General features: G+C 37.3%; 1 protein-coding gene across 1 annotated transcript in view; it reads left to right on the top strand.

The window, feature by feature from the left end:
- The window catches only part of LMBRD1 (LMBR1 domain containing 1), an 85,244-nt gene extending 66,497 nt beyond the window's left edge, over positions 1-18,747 (top strand). The window contains exons 15-16 of the mRNA XM_009564812.2: positions 12,088-12,179; positions 12,337-18,747. Coding sequence (XP_009563107.2) covers positions 12,088-12,179; positions 12,337-12,459 — 215 coding nt within the window. The 3' untranslated portion in view covers positions 12,460-18,747. The remainder of the gene's footprint in view (positions 1-12,087; positions 12,180-12,336) is intronic.
- Positions 18,748-20,163: the final 1,416 nt, after the last annotated feature.

The following is a 20,163-nucleotide window of genomic DNA, read 5'->3' as shown; positions in this document are numbered from 1 at the left end:
TACAGATACAGTCAGGCTTTAAAGTGTTTTATAAATGAAAGAAAAGTTTCTTTCCTAATGCTCAACTTTAAAATAAGTTGCATTAGTGTAAACAGTTTATTCACTGTTTCATCCAGTCAGTTTAAGAAAGTGGAAATGTAATGCTTGCTTTGCAATACCAGCCATTGTATTATTTGATAATGAAAACTAATCAAAGCTATTATAGATGTTGCTGTTATGCTCTGTGATCAGATACAGTACATTGGCAAATGAAACTTATTTCAGAGATAGAAACTATTTTTTTGAATAAAATTTCTCTTTGCTCTAAGGATAGTAGACGCAGAGTGAAAATGCATGCAACTAACTTAAAGGTTGGCCAAGCACTAGTTTTTATTGACTTCTCTAGTACTGAGTTTTTATCTTATGTAAACAACTGAACTGGAACTAAATACAAATATTGATTTGCCTTCTCAGCAATATTTTTGTTTTATTTAAACTGCATTAATTAGAACAGTTGTTTTTCCTCAAGTGTAAGACAAACTGTGAGCTGTGGTTATGCTGATACGGAAGCTTATAGCCATCTGCTCTGTGTGACTGAATAGTCAGATGTTGTAGAGATGATGTCTGCTTACTGTAACTTAAACTTTTTTTCTGAGATGGTAGAAGAGACCTGATCTGATCTTCTTGTAGCAAGTAATTCTCTCAAACTTCAGTTACACTTTCTGTAGATATAAGGTACTTAAAATACTATCTTATAAAACCCATACTCTAAATTATTTACGGTTAAATATATAATTTTGGGGGTTTTAGCCTTATATCACCTGCTTTTGTGCAGCCAAGTTTGTTGCTATTTACTCCTAGTGTGCAGGAGGTGCACCTGCTTTACACTGAATGCCAGAGGCCATAATACAGTGACTGTGTGAAACAGACAACAAAAGCCAAAATAGGAATAGATCAGTCTACATCGTATAACTCCAAGTACCTTTCCTTAGTTACGTTTAAACATCTTGCACAAAAGCCTTGTTTTCTGGTTAACACAGCCTTTTTAGGAGCTTTTAAAATAGTCTTTTGGAGCAGCCTATGTAATATATTTGTTATAGGCAAAACAAGCATGAGTTTTCAGTGTTCATTACAGTTGGCCTAAAACGTCATTTGATCATTGTTTGCAAGGAGTAATGTCAGCTGAACTGTTGGGTCCACAGTTGATTTGGCCAGGAGGTCAAGCAAAGGAGTTCAGTTATGGGATTAACATTTTCAGCTGGAGTAATGCAGTGAAAACTTCATATACGTTTAACTAAACAGGGTAATGATATTAATGTAAGTAAGCAGTGACTCATCTGCAAGCCTGTAAACAAGTCACTTCTCAACCTTAACTATGATATCTGATAAACACTGTCTGCCTCTTTTTAGATCAGAAAACCATGAAAATTGGGGTTTGGATGTCATTCACTTCAAGTATATAACATGCTATGAATCCCCTTGGATTCTCTTATTTCCTTAAATGAGGACATGAGCCTTACCTGAGGCCTACTGAATGCTGGCTGCAGTCTGTCTGCTGGGCCTTTTGCATGGACCTGCATTCTCTCCAACAATGGGAAAAAAAAGTTCCTCCATTTCTAAGCCTTTGAGCTTAGAACAGAGGACTTAGTGTGTTAATTAGATCTATGCCTTCTTATAGGGCTCTCTTGTCAGCTGCAAGACCCCAGGCTTTATTTTAGACAATGAAAAGTAGATGCAGATATTACTCAAGCTGGAAAGGAACTCCAAATATTAATGCCAAAACAGGGCAATGTTCATTTCTTCTACAGAGAAATTCAGGAGTCCTGCAAAGTGAGAGCACAAGCAAGTTGCTCAGGACCTTTGTTATTAATTTTGTATTAAGTATCTCATGACCAGAGATTACCACTTCCAAATGGATGTGTTAAATAAATTCGGAAAGTTGTGAAGGGTATTACAAAAAAAAGTAAGCAAGGATTTTAGCGATGACTTTATTCCTTTTCTTTTACTTTACTAAGTGACGTTACTGGTACTTTATCCTGAATCTCTGCTTACACTGCACACTATTGAAGCCCTTTATAATCATGAGAACTCAATATAAATAAGCACAACAGTGCATGTTTGAGTGTAGAAAGCCCTGTTTTGCAGCTATAAAATAGTGTGGGTAGCTAAGAGTGCTGTAATTTTTTTTTTTTTTGCTGTACATGGTTTGTGGGGACACAGTTGTAGTAGAAACATCAATTCCTAATTTTTTTCTGCACTCCACCACTGTGAACAAATATGAGCTGCTCTGAGCCGCTCTGTTCTTCCTCCAAGAGACCAGAGAGGGAAGAAGCTGTATTTACTGAATGGGATTGTCCTATGTAGGGGCTGGAGTTGGACTCAATGATCCTTGCAACTCCCTTCCAACTTAGGACATTCTGTGATTCTGTGAACACTCTGAAATGTTAAATGTAGTTTAGCAGTAAAGCAATTGTTTATTCTCTTCTTGGATCAATATTCTGATTCTGCTGACTTTTGGATTTAAGCCCAGTGGTTAAGCGAAATGCTCTGATATCATCAGTACTTTGGAATAGGATTTGAAGCTCCTTACAAGGGATTGACGGATGTGCAGCCGTTCTTAAGAGGAATTAATGAACACAGTGTAAGAACCCCTTTGAGGAAGAAATCTACCAACACTTTGTTTACAAAATCGTTGTTCTACTAATGGCAGTTGTCTTTATATTCAATTAATGAAGATGGTCTTTTTCACTGCCTGAAAGATGTCGTGCCAACTAGGTTGGATGGATGACATTGGACTGGGCAAATCCTTTCTGAATTGTGAGTGAGAAAGTTGACTGTATTACAATCAAATGTATCAGAAATTATATGTCTGAAGGAGGCAGAAGGTGGGAAGGAAGCCATTGTTTTCAGAGCATCGTTAATGAGAAAATCACTAATTGACATCCAACTTCTTATTTAAAGGAATTTGGCACAGGGACCTTTAAGTTGAACTCTTAAATGGCAGTCAAAACTGGTTTTGTTCCCTAGAGAATAAGCAAGATGTTCTGGCACTGAAGTTGCTCTACTTTGTCAAATGCTTCTTTGAGTGTTAGCTGGCTATAAATAATTCTGTCTACGGACAGAATATAAGGTACTCTATGTAACAATACTAAGAGGTCAAAATAGATCTATTAAAATATCTTTTCTCCCCACACTTCAAATTCTTTTCCATGTAGCATGATCTTAGGATGGGGAAAACAGTGAAATCCTTATCACATAGGACAGCCATCCTTAAATGGTCAGCTAAAGACAGTATGAGGCAAGTAGAAAGGACATGACAAAAATGAGGTTAACATTAAAGATCAAGTAGTATAATGTAGTTTCAAGGGAAGTCTTAACTAGTGTAATCTTATACTAAGCTGATACTGGAAAATGTGGTAGGTGGCTAATGGAAAATGTCTTTCACGTTAATGATGGGTTAGGCTGTCCATCGCTTGCTTTCTGTAGTCCTGCATCCATGTTCAATCTCTAAGGTATTGCCTTTGGGGTTTTTCAACAGCTGTGTCCTTAAAATAAGACTTCTTTACCTTTAGTTATTTAAAAATAGCAATTGCATGGTTTTTATCCAAACTCATCTGGCCAGTGTTTATTAACTTAAATTGTACATCATGTTTCAAAAGGTATGTAGTTTCAACAGAAACACAGAACACTTTCCATTTGCAGGCTCTTGCAATGGTTTATTGCTTCCCTGTAGAAAAAGGATATTATCTCTGTTTGGAATTAATGTGGCTTCAGATTTTAGTCATTGGTTAATGCTCTTTCTTTGTACACGCATGGCCTTCTAGCATTAGTATTTTCTTCACTTGAAGGTATTTAACAAATGTTAAAATCAAACCATCCTTTAAACTTACGTAAAATGAGATTAACAGGCTTAGCTCTTTGAATCTCATTAGTTTTCCTCTAGTCTGTTAATACATGCAAATCTTGGCACCCTCAGATTCGCTCTAACTGGACTAAAATAGAAACCCTATAGCTGGGTGCGATTTTTCCATTGTGATGCCGTAGTTGTGCTAGGATGAGCTCCAAATCTAAAATGGCAAAAAAAGGACTGATAGGCTCTTAAAATGCATTGAGGGAAGTGGTGAGAACTCTTGCCTATGTTTAGCTAAAGCTTATTTGTGCTTGCTTATTTTTAAGATCTGGTACCCTATTTTTGCAATTAAATCTTCCATTTCCTGTTCATGCATGCCACTTAGTTTAAATTTGACTGTTGGGAAAAATGGTTGTGACCCAGATTGCTCAATAGGACTTTACTCTCATTATTTAACATTCAGAAGCTTTGATTAGTGACTTTTTTTCTTCTCCCTTCAGCTCAAAATCTTGGAGGATCTTACTGGAAGCCTCCTTTTGCTCTGAAGTGCTGTTAGCGCTGATGGGACTTGCAGATTCTTGATCCATTTATTGTAAACAGTCATAGTATGTAGTTATCATCAATAAGTTTTATGACCATTGTGATAATTAACGTACTGCTAAGTAACTGCCAATAGTTATTGGTTATCCAGCCTTCTAACTTTGTCACAAAACAAGATCTGACTATTTGTTATAAAACTAGACTGAGGCACTTTGATCACATCGTTTTCTGACTGTCTAGCTTTATACCAGGTTGGCTTTCGTTTGCAGATATGCACTATGAGGTACTGGATGCAATTTATCTGTAGCTTCAGTCACTGAAAAAAGCAGTGTTTCACTTGTAAATGATAGAATCTCCGGAATACGTTTTTTCCAGGTTCCTCATTAGTCTCCGGTTTGCAAGTTCTTAACTCATCCTTAGCCTGCTAAATCTTTTACTTCTGCCAGGATATGATTCCAAACCTACTGAGCAGCTCTTGTTAAAGAAGGTAAATTTTTGGAGTAGATTTTATGCAGCTAGACATCTGGTTTCTACAGGACTTCAGGTGTCATCTCTGTACCACTTCCAGCTAAGCAAAAAACCAAAAAATCCCAAACAACTGGGCAGAAAGAGAAGGCTGCTGTTTGTGTGTTTAGACCTATATTTAAAATTTTGCAGATAGTTGTGAACTATTGTTTGATGTCTGAGTGACTTTATACTCATGCTTCTGTAACGCACTGTGGTACTTCAGAGTGCTGTCAGCTTGAAATGTTGGGAAGATAGTGGTTCCCATCTCTTCAAATGGGCGGCCAGTTGGGAAATGTTTTCAGGTCCTTGCTGTATGTGAATGAACCAATTCCAATAGTATGTTTTCCAACATGGTTTTCACTCAGGTAAGGGATCAAAGATTTTAATGTGCTGAATTTCTAATACTTTGCAGTATCATAAAATCTGAAAGAGCAACAACCTGAAGGTTTAAGCAATTTCTGGAAGAAGTTAGCTGAGGGAAAAAGGTGTAACTGGTATAGGATGCCACAAACTAGAAATTGTAAAAGCTTTATATAGCAGATTGATTTTAGCTAGTGAAACCAGAGAAGCAGTATCAGAGGGGCCGGATAGTGAAGTGTAAAGACAGGCTCAACAGCTGAATGAAGCCAGTATTAATTTTTTGTGTGTGTGTGTGTGTACATACTATCCTCTGCTGTGAGATATGTATATATAAAAAAAAAAAAAATAAGTGGGGATTTTCTCAAATGTAATATTTGAAAAACCACTTTTGCAGAAACTGCTGAGTAACAGGCAACTAAGAACATTGTTTCTTTTTTTTTTTTTTTTCTATAAAGCCAACAAGAAAAAGAAATACTGCATTTATGGCCGGGGACAGCTCATACTGCCATTCCAATAATCTATTTCCAGAAAAAATTGTGAATGCAATACCTGAAATACAGTCTTAAACTTTTGTGGAAGTTGGAAGTCCTGGAGTGACCTTAAAACTTAGGAAAATATGGATGAAGATGTTAAGCTGTGAGATTATAGGTAGAAGAATAAAGAATTAATTTTGTAACTACAAAACCTTTTATATGCCTGCTAATATCTGAAGACTCAGTTTACTTTGTCTTGTTCCATCTGTTTGGTCTGTGATCAGAGCCAGAACAAAGAACTCTCCTGAGGTTTCAATATTTAGCAGAGTAATTCTTTATATCTTAAGACAATATATTAAGACAAAATTAAATAATAGGACTCATCCTGTATGTACTTTATGGCTACATATAGCAAATCCAATATCTTGCACATCTCCATAATCTTTAAGTGGTCTGAGTTACAGCACACTTCTCCAAGATGATATATCCAATTAAGAAATTCCTTTTATTTTGAAGTTTGAGAAACTATTTCATATATTGCTGCAAAGGAAATGCTGCCATTATAAAAATAACAAGGCTTTGACAGAGCCCTTAGCTTATGTTACTGAGTTTCGTAAGGAGCATACCTCTTTGGGAATCATTCTACCATGCAGTAAAACATCTGCCATTGTACATCTTCCTAGTTTACAAACTGTAAGTAGGGTCTTGCCCCTCAAATGTATCCATCTAATCATTGTTTGGGGGCTTGTTCATATTCACTGTACAGGAAACTGAGAGGATACTTTATGACAAGAAAAGGACTAATTAATATAGGAATTTTATCAGTCAGTTCTGAGCAGTATCTTCTTCCTAAGGAATACCACAATGTGAGTTGTGGTAATAATCCAAATGTTTTACAGTTGATCATAAAGGTGTCTTCCAACTTAAACAATTCTGTGATTGTGCTTCTGTTATCTTTCAAATACGATAATCCAAAGGGTGTTACATCTGGTGTTGTTTAGTTTTCTGGCAAGTAAAGGCATATTTCTCCAAGACTGTTTTCAAGCCTGAGATCTTTGCCCTGTACCTGTTCCCTTCATAGGCATCCTAGTGTTTTTCTCAGTGTTGAAGATCCTGGTACGCTGGCAGGGAAAAACACTGATATTGATATTACTTGAGGTGCCAGGTAACATCGAGGAAGGTGTGATCTATTCAGCTGTGTTTCAGGAGTTAAAGCATCCAAAACCAACTATTCTTTTTCTAGTTCTTTGTTTTCAAAAAGTATTTTAGCTTTGCAGGAGAACTGTAGTGAGAAAATCTGTATATCTTTAAAAACTATTTAGTCGGTTGACATGTTTTATTGTAGTGTAGAACTGACTTGTAGAATGTTGTTTGTTTCATGATATAAGATACTGTTTATCTTGAGTCCTGTAACCAAAGTGAGTCATACAGGAATGGCAGTAAATAGGAAAATTCATGTGTCATCATATCTCAGTAGCATGATGAGAAATAATATCGTGAAATCAACAAAACTCAACAAAGAATGTGTTTAAGATATCACAGTTATTTAAGGGCTGCTGCATTTGAAGTACCAGAGATGTGTGTTACCCATCATCCTATATAAATGTTCCTGTCTGAACTAGATTCAGTTGTGAGGCCAGATGCAGACCTGGAAGAAGTGCCTGTAAGGAAGAAATGAGTTTCCCATTAATGACACTTTCCCAGATAAAGTCTCAAACCTTTTGGAAATCAACTTTTAATTTAGGTTTGAGAACACATCAAACCCTTTATTGAAGCTCAGGTTGCAAGTTGGACTGGAAACAGCAGCTGTTTTTCACAACACAGCTTTTGAATGATTGGCAGCAGGGCTGTATGAAACAAGTGCTCTTGGATATCTGAAGCCATGCCTTCAGTGCTTTTAGGATTTGGAATATGTGATGGTTATACATTCTAATACAGTAAAGCTGCAGGTTTTACTTTGGAAGTAGAGTGTAGTTAAGGCATAACTAGTTCCTACTTGAAACTGGGCATGTAAACATCTTTGGATTACATTCTTATTCTCAGTTTGCGTTTACCACCCAAAATACTGTTTTAGTGTTAGATCTGTCTGTATTGTCTCTGTATCTACTTTCTTGATGTGAATTATGATGATTTTTGAGCACATACAGAATCTCAAGACGTAGTCTGGTCCAACCACCCAGCAGACTCAAAGAGAGCAGGTTGCGCAGGTCTGTCCAGTTGTGAAGATCTCTGCAGATGTGGGTTCTGAAATCTTTTTTTGGGTAGCCTGCTTCAATGTTAACTTTGAAGTTTCTCCTATTATCTAATAGGAATATTTCTTGCTGCAAGTGTCATCTGTTGTCCTGTTTTGCAGGTCCAGGAAGAATCTTGCCTTGTGTTTTGTAGGACCCTCCTAATTAGCAGAGGTAGCAGTAAGACACCTGCAAACACCTTTACTTGAAGCTGAACCTTTTCATTGTGTGCTATGTACTTTGGCTGTTGCAGTGGTCCTCTGCTGGACTTGCTCCAGTATGTCAGTGCTTCTTTCTTACTGGGGAGCCCAAAATGGCACTGTTGCAGATGCAATTCCAGTCACAACAGAAGGAAGTTAACATTTCCCTGGATCCGTTGGTTGTACTCCTATTAGTGGAGCCTGGCATTTGATTACATTTGTGAGTTGCAGATGAACGCTTGTAAATACATATTCTGTTTATCTACTGGAACCTGCAATCCCTTTCTGATAAGTTGCATTGTATCTGGTCAGCGCTCAGCCTGCACTGTTGCGTGGTGTGACTTTGTTCCAGGTGTAGGACTTCTGTCTCTGTTAAACTGAGGACTGTTTAAAGCAGCTGGAAAAATAGGTTCCCTATGAATCTTACTGTCTAGTGTGTTGCGCTTCTGCTCCCCGCTTCTCCTTAGTTTGATCTATGTATTTACAGAGGACATAATGTTTCGTTGTCCAGTTGACTAATGAACAGGTAAAACAAGTGTGCACCTCAGTATTGACTCCCGAAGAATGGCAATGTTTTTCAGCTGTTGTTCACAACAATTTCTAACTCTTCCCTAAGAAACTCTTTCCTTCTATGTGCTTTTGTGAAAGCTCATTTTATTTTTGAGATGCAGAAAAGATGTACTTCATTATCTGTAGGTAAGTTCTTGTAACTTGACTTTTCAATATATGAGAATTTTTTTAAGGGTTTAGGATTTGTTTATCGACACATTCATTTATTCTTGTAATTCATCTTAAACTAGCTAATTCACTTCTCAGAAGAAGCCTTTGTTTCAAAACATTAGTACCTTAAGCCTAAGGGTTTTCTAATTCACCAGAATGAAAGACTTCATTAGTGGACTTGAAGTGAAATATACTTGACTCTTTATGTAGTTGTGGTTATTAGCATTTGTTATCCTTTGTTTAGTATTTGTTTTGTCTTGAATCCTGGCTGTTTTGGCTTTATTTGATCAACACTATGTAATATGCTGTATTCTTCAAGTGGTGGCTTTCCACGTATACTTCTGTTCCAAATCACCAAGGTTTGTCAGTACTATTCACAGTGATCATTCTGGATAACAATGTAGTTATCTTAATTCAGGTTATTCAGTATAACTGTTTCTAAATTTATGTCATAGGAGGAATAAGTTGCTTGAGAATGTCAAGTTATGTTAGCCTATTTAGTAATAGCTTAATTCAGAAAGTATAGCTAAAATTTAGTTAGTTGAGCTTCTGACAGATTCCAAAGAAATGGTTTCTCAAGGTCAAACCATTCTAAAATATTTGCTATCATCATTTATTTAATCCAATTACTGTAGAGAGCCATCTGAAAGTCTTTTAGCTGTTTTTAATTCAAGTAACCAGCTGGAGAGCTGCAGATGGTGTTGACAATACTATCTGCAATTATGAAACATCTTCCCTTTACTGGCATTTCTTACTTTGTCAGAAAATTCGCCTTTTCTATGGACATGGCATGCTAACAAATAGGGGGATGTTGAGTGGTGTGCTACTTCAGTCTTGTTTCTGCTCTTTTAGGGTAAGTACCATTGACTGATGTTAACAGGGCAGGGCCGGGGGGACATGATTTCTCTCTGCATAACTGAGGTCTAGTCTGGAAAATGAGAAAGGCTTAGTTCAGCCAAGTTCAGTTCTGTACTTGTGCTTTTGCTCTGTATGTGTAGTAGAAAAGCATGCTTTCTCTAATTAAGCTGTTTTGTGCTTTAATTATCTACAGACAGTGCCTTCTTGTGTGTGGCATGCCTTCTGTCTAGTAGTTGTGAAATCCTAGTTCAACTTCCTTTTTTTCTGCTGGTATTGTGTAATAGATTCCAGAAATCAGTCTGCTGCATAAAGTAGTGTTTGAGTCTTTTAAATTACTCCATTAATTTTATGAAGTGTAAGTCATTGGGGAGCTGTTGAAGGACTGGGGTTGTTTCTATATTTAGATACAATCATGCTAGACACTGTAGGGATTTGTTTTGGGGGAATTATCTTGGCAAGGTCAAGTTGGCAGACCTTCCTGAAAAAGACCTACCCTTAACTCCTAACTCCTCTCTTCCTAGGAACTAGGGAGCTGTGGTGTTGTTAGAATAGCTTGTTATCTAACATGGAAGTTGAACCTTCAAATGTTTATATTCAGAAACCGACAGTTGTCAGCTTGCTAGCTTGTTAAATAGCTGCTGAAAATTAAACTGTAAGCAGCAACATATCAACTCACAGCTTTAGCAGGTGGGAAGTCTGTACTTCAACTGCACCTAGTGGGTGTTTCCAAACCTGGGGTCAGAACTGACGGATGAAGAGGCAAATTCTGGGTTGTGTTCTTTCTCGACTGTTCAAATTGTTTAGATAAGAGATTCTGCTCTGACATGGGCTTCAGGTGGATTTTGAAGCATACTAAATGAGAAAAAAATGGGAGATTGGGTTATACCTTAGCACGAACTCAGTGCACTTCTCCTTGCACTGGAGAGTTTGTTAGCTGGCATCTTGTCCCACTGACTGCCTTCTGACGTAGCCTCTAAGTGTCCTATACAAGCCTTCATGCTACCTGTCTGCAGCCTTAAAATGCCTTGACAATGTGATTCTTCATTCTGCTGAAGTTTGCTGTTGCACAGTGGAAAAGAATACTTCAGTATTTTTATACGTGGCTGTAAGGAATAAGGTACAAACCGGTACAATCAGGTTGGGGTACAAGTAAGCTCTCTGTCTGGTTCTCAGAAGGCTCACTATGTAGTGGGAGTGGTTTTGGCTACATGAATCAGCATTGTTGTTGACTTTGATTTCTATAAAACTTGTGTAGTCTTGGTAAAGAGACATTTTTTCAAAGTACTGAGATGTGTTTTTTAATACAGAATGTGCTTTGTATCTCCTTCTGGCCACAATTTATTTAAAATGGGAAGTGAGTAAATATGATCTATCAGAACAGGCAACAGTTGACACACCTGCAGAGGAGAAATTGCATCCAAGAGTAATGGGATTATCCATATAAGCTTAGTGTTACCTGTCTTCACATTCACTCTCTGTAATAACAAAGATCCCTCTTGTATGCCCTCTTGATAGAGGATGGTACATTTTATTTGGTGGAGTGTAATTGTTCTTCAGAGCTGAATACTCTCTAAGAACTGTTGAATTATTGTCATGGTTTAGCCCTGACCCAGTCAATTTCAGCACCTGAAACCATGCAGTTTGACTCCAGAATCCTCCCCCTTACCCTCAGGGAAGGGAAAATGAGATGAAAAGACTTGCCGATTGGAAACTAAAACTACAGCTTTAATGAAATGACAATAATAATAATGATGATGGTGATGAAAATTATTAGAAAGTAATAAAATATATACAAATATATGAGATCGTGCCCCCCACTCTACCGTTCTGACTCTACGTCACCACAAACGCTGTAGAGTAGACACGAGGGAATGGGTCCAAGGCTAAGAGGGAGCTGAGCTCAGGAATTGGATTCAGGAACACGCAGATCCAGGATCAGGAGCAGTTGCACAGGCAAGGTCCTTGCTGTGTGTTGCCTATCGCAGAAGAGGGCTGAGACTCTTGTGGTCTCAGTTTATTCGGAGCGTGATGTGTGTGGGATGGGATACTCTGTTTGTCAGTTTAGGGTCAGCTGTCCTGTTTGCCCCTCCTTGCAGATGCAGCCCCCTTCCTGCCAGCTCAGGGATGGCCTTGGTCGCAGTAGGAATAAGCATTAGCATTGACCCTTTTGCATACCAATGCCCTACTTTTAGAGAGGAACACTGTGTCAAAAACATGCAGTTAGCTTTCAGAGGATGAAGTTACTTAGAGAAGCTGAGTTAGTTGCAAAACTGACTCTAATTTAGCTCAAACCACAACAATTATTCTACAGATTAGAATGAGCTGATTCTTTGTTCTGTGTTCATCGGTACTATTTGCTTTCCTTTTAGATCAGTGTACTGTTACTCGGACGTACCTCTTTCTTCATAAATTTTGGTTCTTCAGTGCTGCCTATTACTTTGGGAACTGGGCATTCATTGCAGTAAGTACTTTGATTACAATGATCACTGATTCAAGTTGAATAATTTATAGTTGTTGCCTTTCTCATTTGCATCACTCCACTGCCATTTTGTTTTATGTTTATTGCCCTTGTATGCCTCTTAATTGAATAACTTTTACTACTTATTTTACATTTGCAGGTCTTTTTAATTGGATTAATTGTTTCATGCTGCAAAGGCAAGAAATCAGTCATTGAAGGTGAAGTGGATGAAGATGATTCAGACATGAGTGATGATGAACTTTCTGTTTATTACCCTCGGTAGTCTTTTGACTTCAAAATGGAAAAATGTAATTTGAAGTTATGTTGGAAGTCATACCTATGTGGAATTCGTATCCAAATAAGCATCTTTGCACCTGTAAAAATAGAGGAAATAAGTGTACTCACTTAAAGGGGTAAAAAACTGAATATCACTTTGAGTATCACTGTTATATCAGAACAAATATTGAAGCCAGGTCTGAATCATATGAAGAAAATATTGTTTTGTGATTAAATGTGTATGTAAGTTTCTGATGTATAATTTGATGAACTACTGTCGCTATTTCATAATTGATGATGATATTTCTGTTAACTTGTTTTCTTAAATACTTTCATGCCTGACTTGTAGAACTTCTCATTCAAGCACATAAATAAAACTAGCTAAAATCTTGTAAAACAGCTGGTGCAAACATTGCTAGAAAGATTTGGGTGAGGTTTAGACTTTCAGAATCACATGACTTGCATCAGTTTTGCTGGCATTTCTGGGATTCTCATATAAAACTATAGCCAACAAGAGACTGTCCTTTTAAGTATGCCAAAATCATCCACTGAAGTGTTGAGTTCCTCATCTGTGAAGAATAAGTAATTTTCATACTCTTATCCCCACTGAGTTACCATGAGACTTCTCAGGTAACTATGAGGTGGCTTTTGCGCTTTCAAAGGAAATCACTGGTGTAAATGAATACAGTCAGTATTGTTGCAGTGTTTTACTACAGTTCAGTTCTGAACCGGCAGGTGCCTGACTTAATAATAACAAATGGAATTAAGATGTGATTAATTTTTAACTTGTTTTTCTCTTTGTTGCAAATTGTCTAATTTGAAGTTTTCTTTCAAAAGTTAGTGTAAATGTCGTCAAGTTGTTTAACAAGCTGGGATCTTTGTATAAATACAGTTCATAACTATTTTTGTCATTCTTGTTGTCTTTGCAAAGTAACGTTATTTTAACTATATAGTTACTGAGCTATATTTGTGAGGCTGAAAAACGTCTTCAGACATCCTTCAACATGCTTTGAATGTTTGCAAGTACACGCTTTTAAACTTCTATTGCTATCTGAAGTGAGTCACATACATGCAAGCACATGGAAATGTAACCTAGGTAATCATTTTATAAGACTAATTGTTAAATAATTATAGAAATGTGAGGGAATTATTAATATTATATCCTGCTACATGTTTGCAAACTCTTAGAACTGACAGATTTCTGTTCAGTTATTTCAAAAGCAGTCTCCTGCTTCTCACAGTATTTTGGAACAGCAGGCTCTCAGGAACTTCTGAATTCTGATTTTATTTTCAGTATTTCAAGAAGTCTTAGGCAGGTTGCTTAGTTAATGCATGAACATCGGGAACTCATATGTGGACTCTTAACAGGAACAAAGAAACCTGAAGTATTAACAAACCTTCTGTGCCAAGTGCTTCAATAATATATATGTGTATTTGGCAGACTGGAAGAATGTCTGATCTTCTAGCTTGATCATAAGATGCAAATATGCAGTCATGTCTGCTGAGTTAATAACAATCAGTCTGTTTGCTACCAGTGATGCATTTGAAAGGACAGGAATGTAATGAAACACTGTCAGTAGGTGCTGAAACTGAACTAGGCAGCCTGAGCTCAGCTAGACTTAGCTGAACACTACTTAAACATGACCATTGGAGAAACTTGCAAGGAATTCTTTATAAGAAATTCAGGTAACTCAAATGGAGGGTGGAACCTGACGTTGATCATCTGGAAGCTGCATCCAGAGGATATCAATAAGTTGGAGAATACATCTTTGTGGACGCCCTGGTGGAAAACTTACATGAGCTAATTTAAATAAAGGTTACTGTTCAGGTATTTGTGGGTTTTGCTTATGTTTCATCTTCCTTGATGCAATAATAATATCTCTTCCTTCTTTGGCTATATCATGTACAGATTTGATAATCTTTCTGGGTGTAAGATGGAGCTGCAGTACTCAGCTTGGAGGAGTTGTTTTTATTCTATCTTAACTTCTCATTAGGGAGATGGTTGCTTGTCTGGGGAAGATTGACAGGAAGGTGATTTCACGTCATGTAGCTGCTGGCGTGTTGCATGCAGGCTTAGGGGTCAATGGCCAAGGTACCTGGCCAGTCCCTAGGTATATGTTGTTAAGTCTGTCCTGTTTCCAGGCTTTTCTTCATTTTGAAACACTTCCAGTCCAGTTTTGTTTCCTGTCTAAATAGTCTACATGCACTAATACATTTATCTGCTTTTGAATTGGTGGCTTTGTCTCTTTGTGGCTTTGTCTCTTTAATGGGAGGATTTAGTAATTACCGCTGTTTAATTCAGGTGTTAACCAGATTTATAACCAACCAATAGTTGCAGATAGCAAGAAGCAAGCTTCTGCAGAGTTCAAAAGTCGTTTCAGGCATTTGCTGTCACTCTGATGCACAAGCAGTAAGTAACTGTCAGTGTTTATAATGAGAGTTATTCTTCACCTGCCACATCCTCACTGAAGTTTCTCAGGAGTTCAATGAGCCATTTGACTGACAAGCTTTTAAAAGATTTTTGTGTGCAACAATGTAATTGTAATGAGTGTACACTGAGGAATTCATCTCTCATCAACGCTTCATGTGATGGAAAGCGCACTTTTAACTGTACTGTGCCTTTAAGATGAACTAGAGGTGTTCTTGAAGTTTAATATGTCAACTCACCAACTGAATTTGTACATCCAGTATCACTCAGTGAAGAAAACTAGCAATGTAACTGGAAACTTAAGATAGCCATACCATAAAATACTTGGATTTGATCAATACTTGCTGGAACTTTAAGAAACACAACTTCCAGTGTATTATTTCCTGTTTCTCTCTTGTGCTATTGTGAGTAAAACAATTTCCACAAAGTTATCCTTGCTTATGGCAGCACTTGTAGTATGACTGAAATAGTTCACTCATTTAGCTGTTGGGTATGGAGTTTTCTACACATTTTTGTGCAAATTTTGAGATTTCCAGTTGTGTTACAATACAGTATTCTACCTTGTAAGCAACATCTTCAACTAAGTCTTCAGAGATCTCAGCTTTCTGGACTAAAATCACTTAAGACATCAGAATTGTTTTGCTGCTTTAGTTGATATTCCAAATCAGTCTATAGTGTGAGCTTTCCAAACTGTAGTGATATCATCAGATATGACTTCAGTTAGTTTTGTTTGGTTTTGTACCTTTCTAGTCAGCTATTACCGTGTTGTTGGCTCATGAATATTTAGAAACTAGTGAGCAACACATCTTGCTGGCACATCAAGCATAAACTGATCACCAGGAATAAGTTTAATAGACTTCAGCAGTGATCCATGCCAAATAGGTCTTCATCTTCCTGCTTATCTAGTAGGGATCAGTTGGTTTTCTCTAGTTACAAATCATAAATATAATAAAGCCTATAATAGTCTCTTTTGTTTCTTAGCTGAAAGCTGATGGTATCCTGCAGATTTCCTGCTGATTGTCAGAAACATGTGAAAGCCTTTCCCAGTAAAGACTGCGAGGAAACATCTGTTACTTCTTTGTATTTTTTCTGCTTTGACTTTAGGGGAAGATTTCAGGGTGGTCTTGAGATGTTGCACTGAAAATAGTAATCTTTTAGGTACAGTGTACCTATACCGGAGTCCTGCCACATAAAATGGTAATTTCACGCTCAGGTAATGGGACAGTTTATGCTAAAAACTAATGAATTCTTTCAATGCTGGTATTTTGCTTCTGAATAATCATTGTAGGCATAACTCTACAGATTCTTTGAGATGTCATCTACTGCTTAGAAATTCTATTTTTTGGGTCATAGCTCTTCTGTTATTTGACCTTTTCAACAAGAGTTCCTCAATTGGACGCTGGTCTAAAACAGTATTTTGAAAAACATTAAACCACAATTTCAACAAGAGGTCGTCGTAAAATACTGGTAACTGCTGGTGTGCATAGCAGAGGTAGATTGAAGTGTTAGAGAAAACTGATTAATTGTAGAAGGTAACTCCTCTCCATGCAAGTATGTAGGTACTCAGCCCATTATGGCAACACTGAAAGAGTTCTGGGTATGGATAGGGAAATAAAGCACTGCTTGTGACATTAAGCAAAGGAAAAAGATCCATCCCTTTCTAAAATTATCTAAAATAATTTTAAGTACTCAAGCTGTAATATTTCTTTCAGGCTTTTAGGTTGAGGATTGCAGTGCATATTGATAATACATCTTATATTAGTGTAGGTCTGTTCTCTTGCTGCCTTCTGCAAATTCAGCTTGATTACAGATAAGGCTGAGAATCTTTTTTTTTTTTTCCCTGTGACTGTGTATTTTGACTATACTTATCAAAATAAGTACAAGCCTTTTTTTGTTGTTTGTGGCAACGTATTGTTTTCTGTTAATAGCCCAAATTTTAAAACAAATACTGCTTCTGAGTTAAGATACTTGCAAATTCTGGATAATCACATTAATCAAATTCCAGTGGTCTTCACCAGCTTTAGTGAGATGTGATTGTTACAGAAATTATCTGGATGTTAGACTAATTTTAATATCCTATTCAGAGAGATTGCTATAAGAGACTGATAGCTATAAATTTGATTGAAGTGCTATAAAGAGGATTATTTCTTTGAAATAAACACATAATTTAAGCCCATTTAACAGCCATAATATAGCTTTTTGTCCAGATTTACCCCTAGGAAAACACTGATGCATTCACTGGGTCGGACAGAAGAATTTTGGTTTCTGGAGGGCTCATCTTAGACCTAAGCCACACAGACTTAAGTTTCCTGATCTTCCTCTCTTCACCACCCATAAGGATATGTGGGGCCTTTCCTGCTAACAGCTTATTGAGTCTTAACTTTGTTTGTCACAAATATTTGCTTTTTTCCTCAGAGAAAACAAGCAGATGGCACGTAAAACGTACAACTTAATTGTTTTACATGTGTAATTTTGAAGAAAGATTATGAACGCACAACCATTCAGGTTGAAGAAGAGCTTTAAGATCATCAAGTCAAACCATAAACCTAACACTGCCAAGTTCATAATAAACCATGTCCCTAAGTGCCCCATCTGCATGTGTTTTAAATACCTCCAGGTATGGTGACTCAACGAATTCCCTGGGCAGCCTCTGCCAGTGCTTGACAACCCTTCGGTGAAGACATTTTTCCTAATATCAAGTCTACAACTCCCATGGTGCAACGTGAGGCCATTTCCTCTTGTAATATCCCTAATGATGTCCAAATCCTTATTGTGAGAATCCAAATATCATGCATAGAGATAAAGACTAAGGACATTCAAAGCAAATGTGGAGATGAGCATGTGTGTAGTTCCTACTGAAATTCAAGTCTAGATATGGGGCTTTTTGCCAAAACATATTGAACTTCTTGTGAGGAAGTAAAATACAAACCGGCTTAATAGCACATCTGCTTTTGCTGAGGTCCTTAAATATAAATCATGATGTGACTGTGAGCTATACAGAGTTTGAAAGTTCTCCCACATGTATTAAATGTATCACTTCAACTGAGTACTTCAGAGTTGAGATAGCAAGAAGCACTTCTAATAATGTGAACACCTATGGTATTTTCCCCATATACACACCTTGCAACCTATGGTCTTATTACTGTATTAGGCACTTAAAGGAATGTCCTGGGACTGAAATGTTTGATTCTGACATTTAATGTGTATTTTGCAGATGCTACTTGCCACCTAAACTTGGAATCATAACATCATTTAGGTTGGAAAAGACCTTTAAGATTGAGTCCAACCATAAACCTAACACTATTAAGTCCAGTGCTAAACTATGTCCCTAAGCGCCACGTCTACACATCTTTATGCTTGTCAGCGTTGCACTTATTCTTTTCTAAACCTTAAAGTTAGAGCAGTGCAAATCTGTGTTCTTATTGCCTGCTGCATCCTTATTGCCTGCTGACTTTACATCTTTTTCAAATAGATATGATCAAAATGCTGACACCAGATGTATCTGAGTGGTATACAGTATTTTTTTGGAATAGTCCAGTAGAGGAAATTTATATTTATTGTAAAGAAAAGTGCATTTCTGTGTTTTGAGGTGCGTATTTGAACCTGAAAGTTAAATTGTTAACAATGGACATATCTTTCTAGTGCAAAGAGGAAAAAAAATGTTATTGCAAAATATGAACTCCAGAGGAATCCTTATTTTCCTGCCTGTAAAGCAGGTATTATTTCAGGAACTGATCTTAAAGAAATAATGATAATGTTATTAATAACCTTGACTAGAAAAATATGCCCGTTGACTCATGCAGACATGGATAACAGGATTATTTTAGGATAGGTTTTTAACAAATGAGGGGTGCAGCTCTTACTGAAAACCTCTGGTAGTTCAGATCCTGGGTGACTTGGAACATGCTGCTTGGTGCTTGAAGTACTTAGAGAAAATACAAAACAAACTCTTCCCAGTTCATGAAGGAAAGAAAAAAATAAATGTGTGTGTGTATATATATGTAAATAAAATCTACCACTTTAATGAATGGAGTTGAGCATGCTAGCAGTTCTGATGTGTTTGAAAATACATTCCTGAAAAATCAATACTTGACTAATGCAGGCATTGCAGAATGGTTTTCTGGCTTAACTAGTCATATCCCCAGTTCTATTGGGGACCATAATGGTACTGTCCAAAGCTGGATTGCATCTTTCCTGAACTATCTTAGAGCATAGTATGCATAGCATTCTCTCTTGAGAGAATGGGTTTTTTTTGTAGATGGTATTTTTAACATGTGATTCCTAGTCCCATGGTATTTACAGCCTGGCCAAATGCTATCTGACAGTGTGCTGGAAGATGCTGACACCTCTAGGGAAAGAGTGTGTTTGAAGAAGTGATTTTTCATAGACAAGATAAAGGTTGAGATAATAGACTGTTCCATGTGCTAGATCCACGAAAGAACCTAGAGCCTGCACTCTAGACCTCAACACTTCTTAAAGTTTGGACAGTCTGGTATCTGAAAGTTAGATGCTGCTTCACTCTTGGCTAATTCACTTTGTGGGGAGAGTTAATGTGGCAGGATGGTGTATGCAAAGCTAGAGTGCTCAGAAAGGAGCTTGCTGGTTGCAGATGTGCGGGATCTAAACCTGATGTGTAGATTTCTAAGATCTGATCTGTAAATAGGCTTTCATTGCTGACAGGGAATTGGATTTCTCTACAACTAATCTAATTGATTAGTGGACAACTAGTCTAATTGAAGATGTCACTGCTCGTTGCAGGGGAGGTTGGACTCATGACCTTCAAAGGACCCTTCTGATTCAAACTGTTCTACGATTCTTACCATAGAATCTTCATAGAATTCTCACCATGGAGTATTCTCTTGATGAGTTATATCTTGAAAGCTGTATTGCCTATTTGGGAATGTGGCGAAGAGATGAACACTTGGTGGGGGCTGAACCTAAGTTTTTAAACCTGATACTTGATTTCTTTTACATTCATAGCAAAGGTTGATTGAAAGGTGTGGGCAGAACTTAGTCTGAGCCAGTCATATCTAATTCCTGGGCCATCTGATTTTAAACAGACTAATCACTGGTATTTTTTAAAACTACTAATGCATCATTTGGGCTACCAGGCTTCCTAGATATCCGTAGTCAAGGTCCCTTGGATGCTCAGACATGTCCTTCTCTGTAGATGTGCCTAACATCTGACTTGATCTGCTTGAAATACAGCTAGGACTAGCCACTTCATGCAGACAAACTGCTGTCTGCAATACCTGCCCAGTACTGGCAGATCATGATATTGTC

Source organism: Cuculus canorus, chromosome 3 (assembly GCF_017976375.1).
Source record: "Cuculus canorus isolate bCucCan1 chromosome 3, bCucCan1.pri, whole genome shotgun sequence".
NCBI lineage: Eukaryota > Metazoa > Chordata > Aves > Cuculiformes > Cuculidae > Cuculus > Cuculus canorus.
Note: the sequence above shows the minus strand (reverse complement) of the source record. Positions and strands in the feature narration are given on the sequence as shown.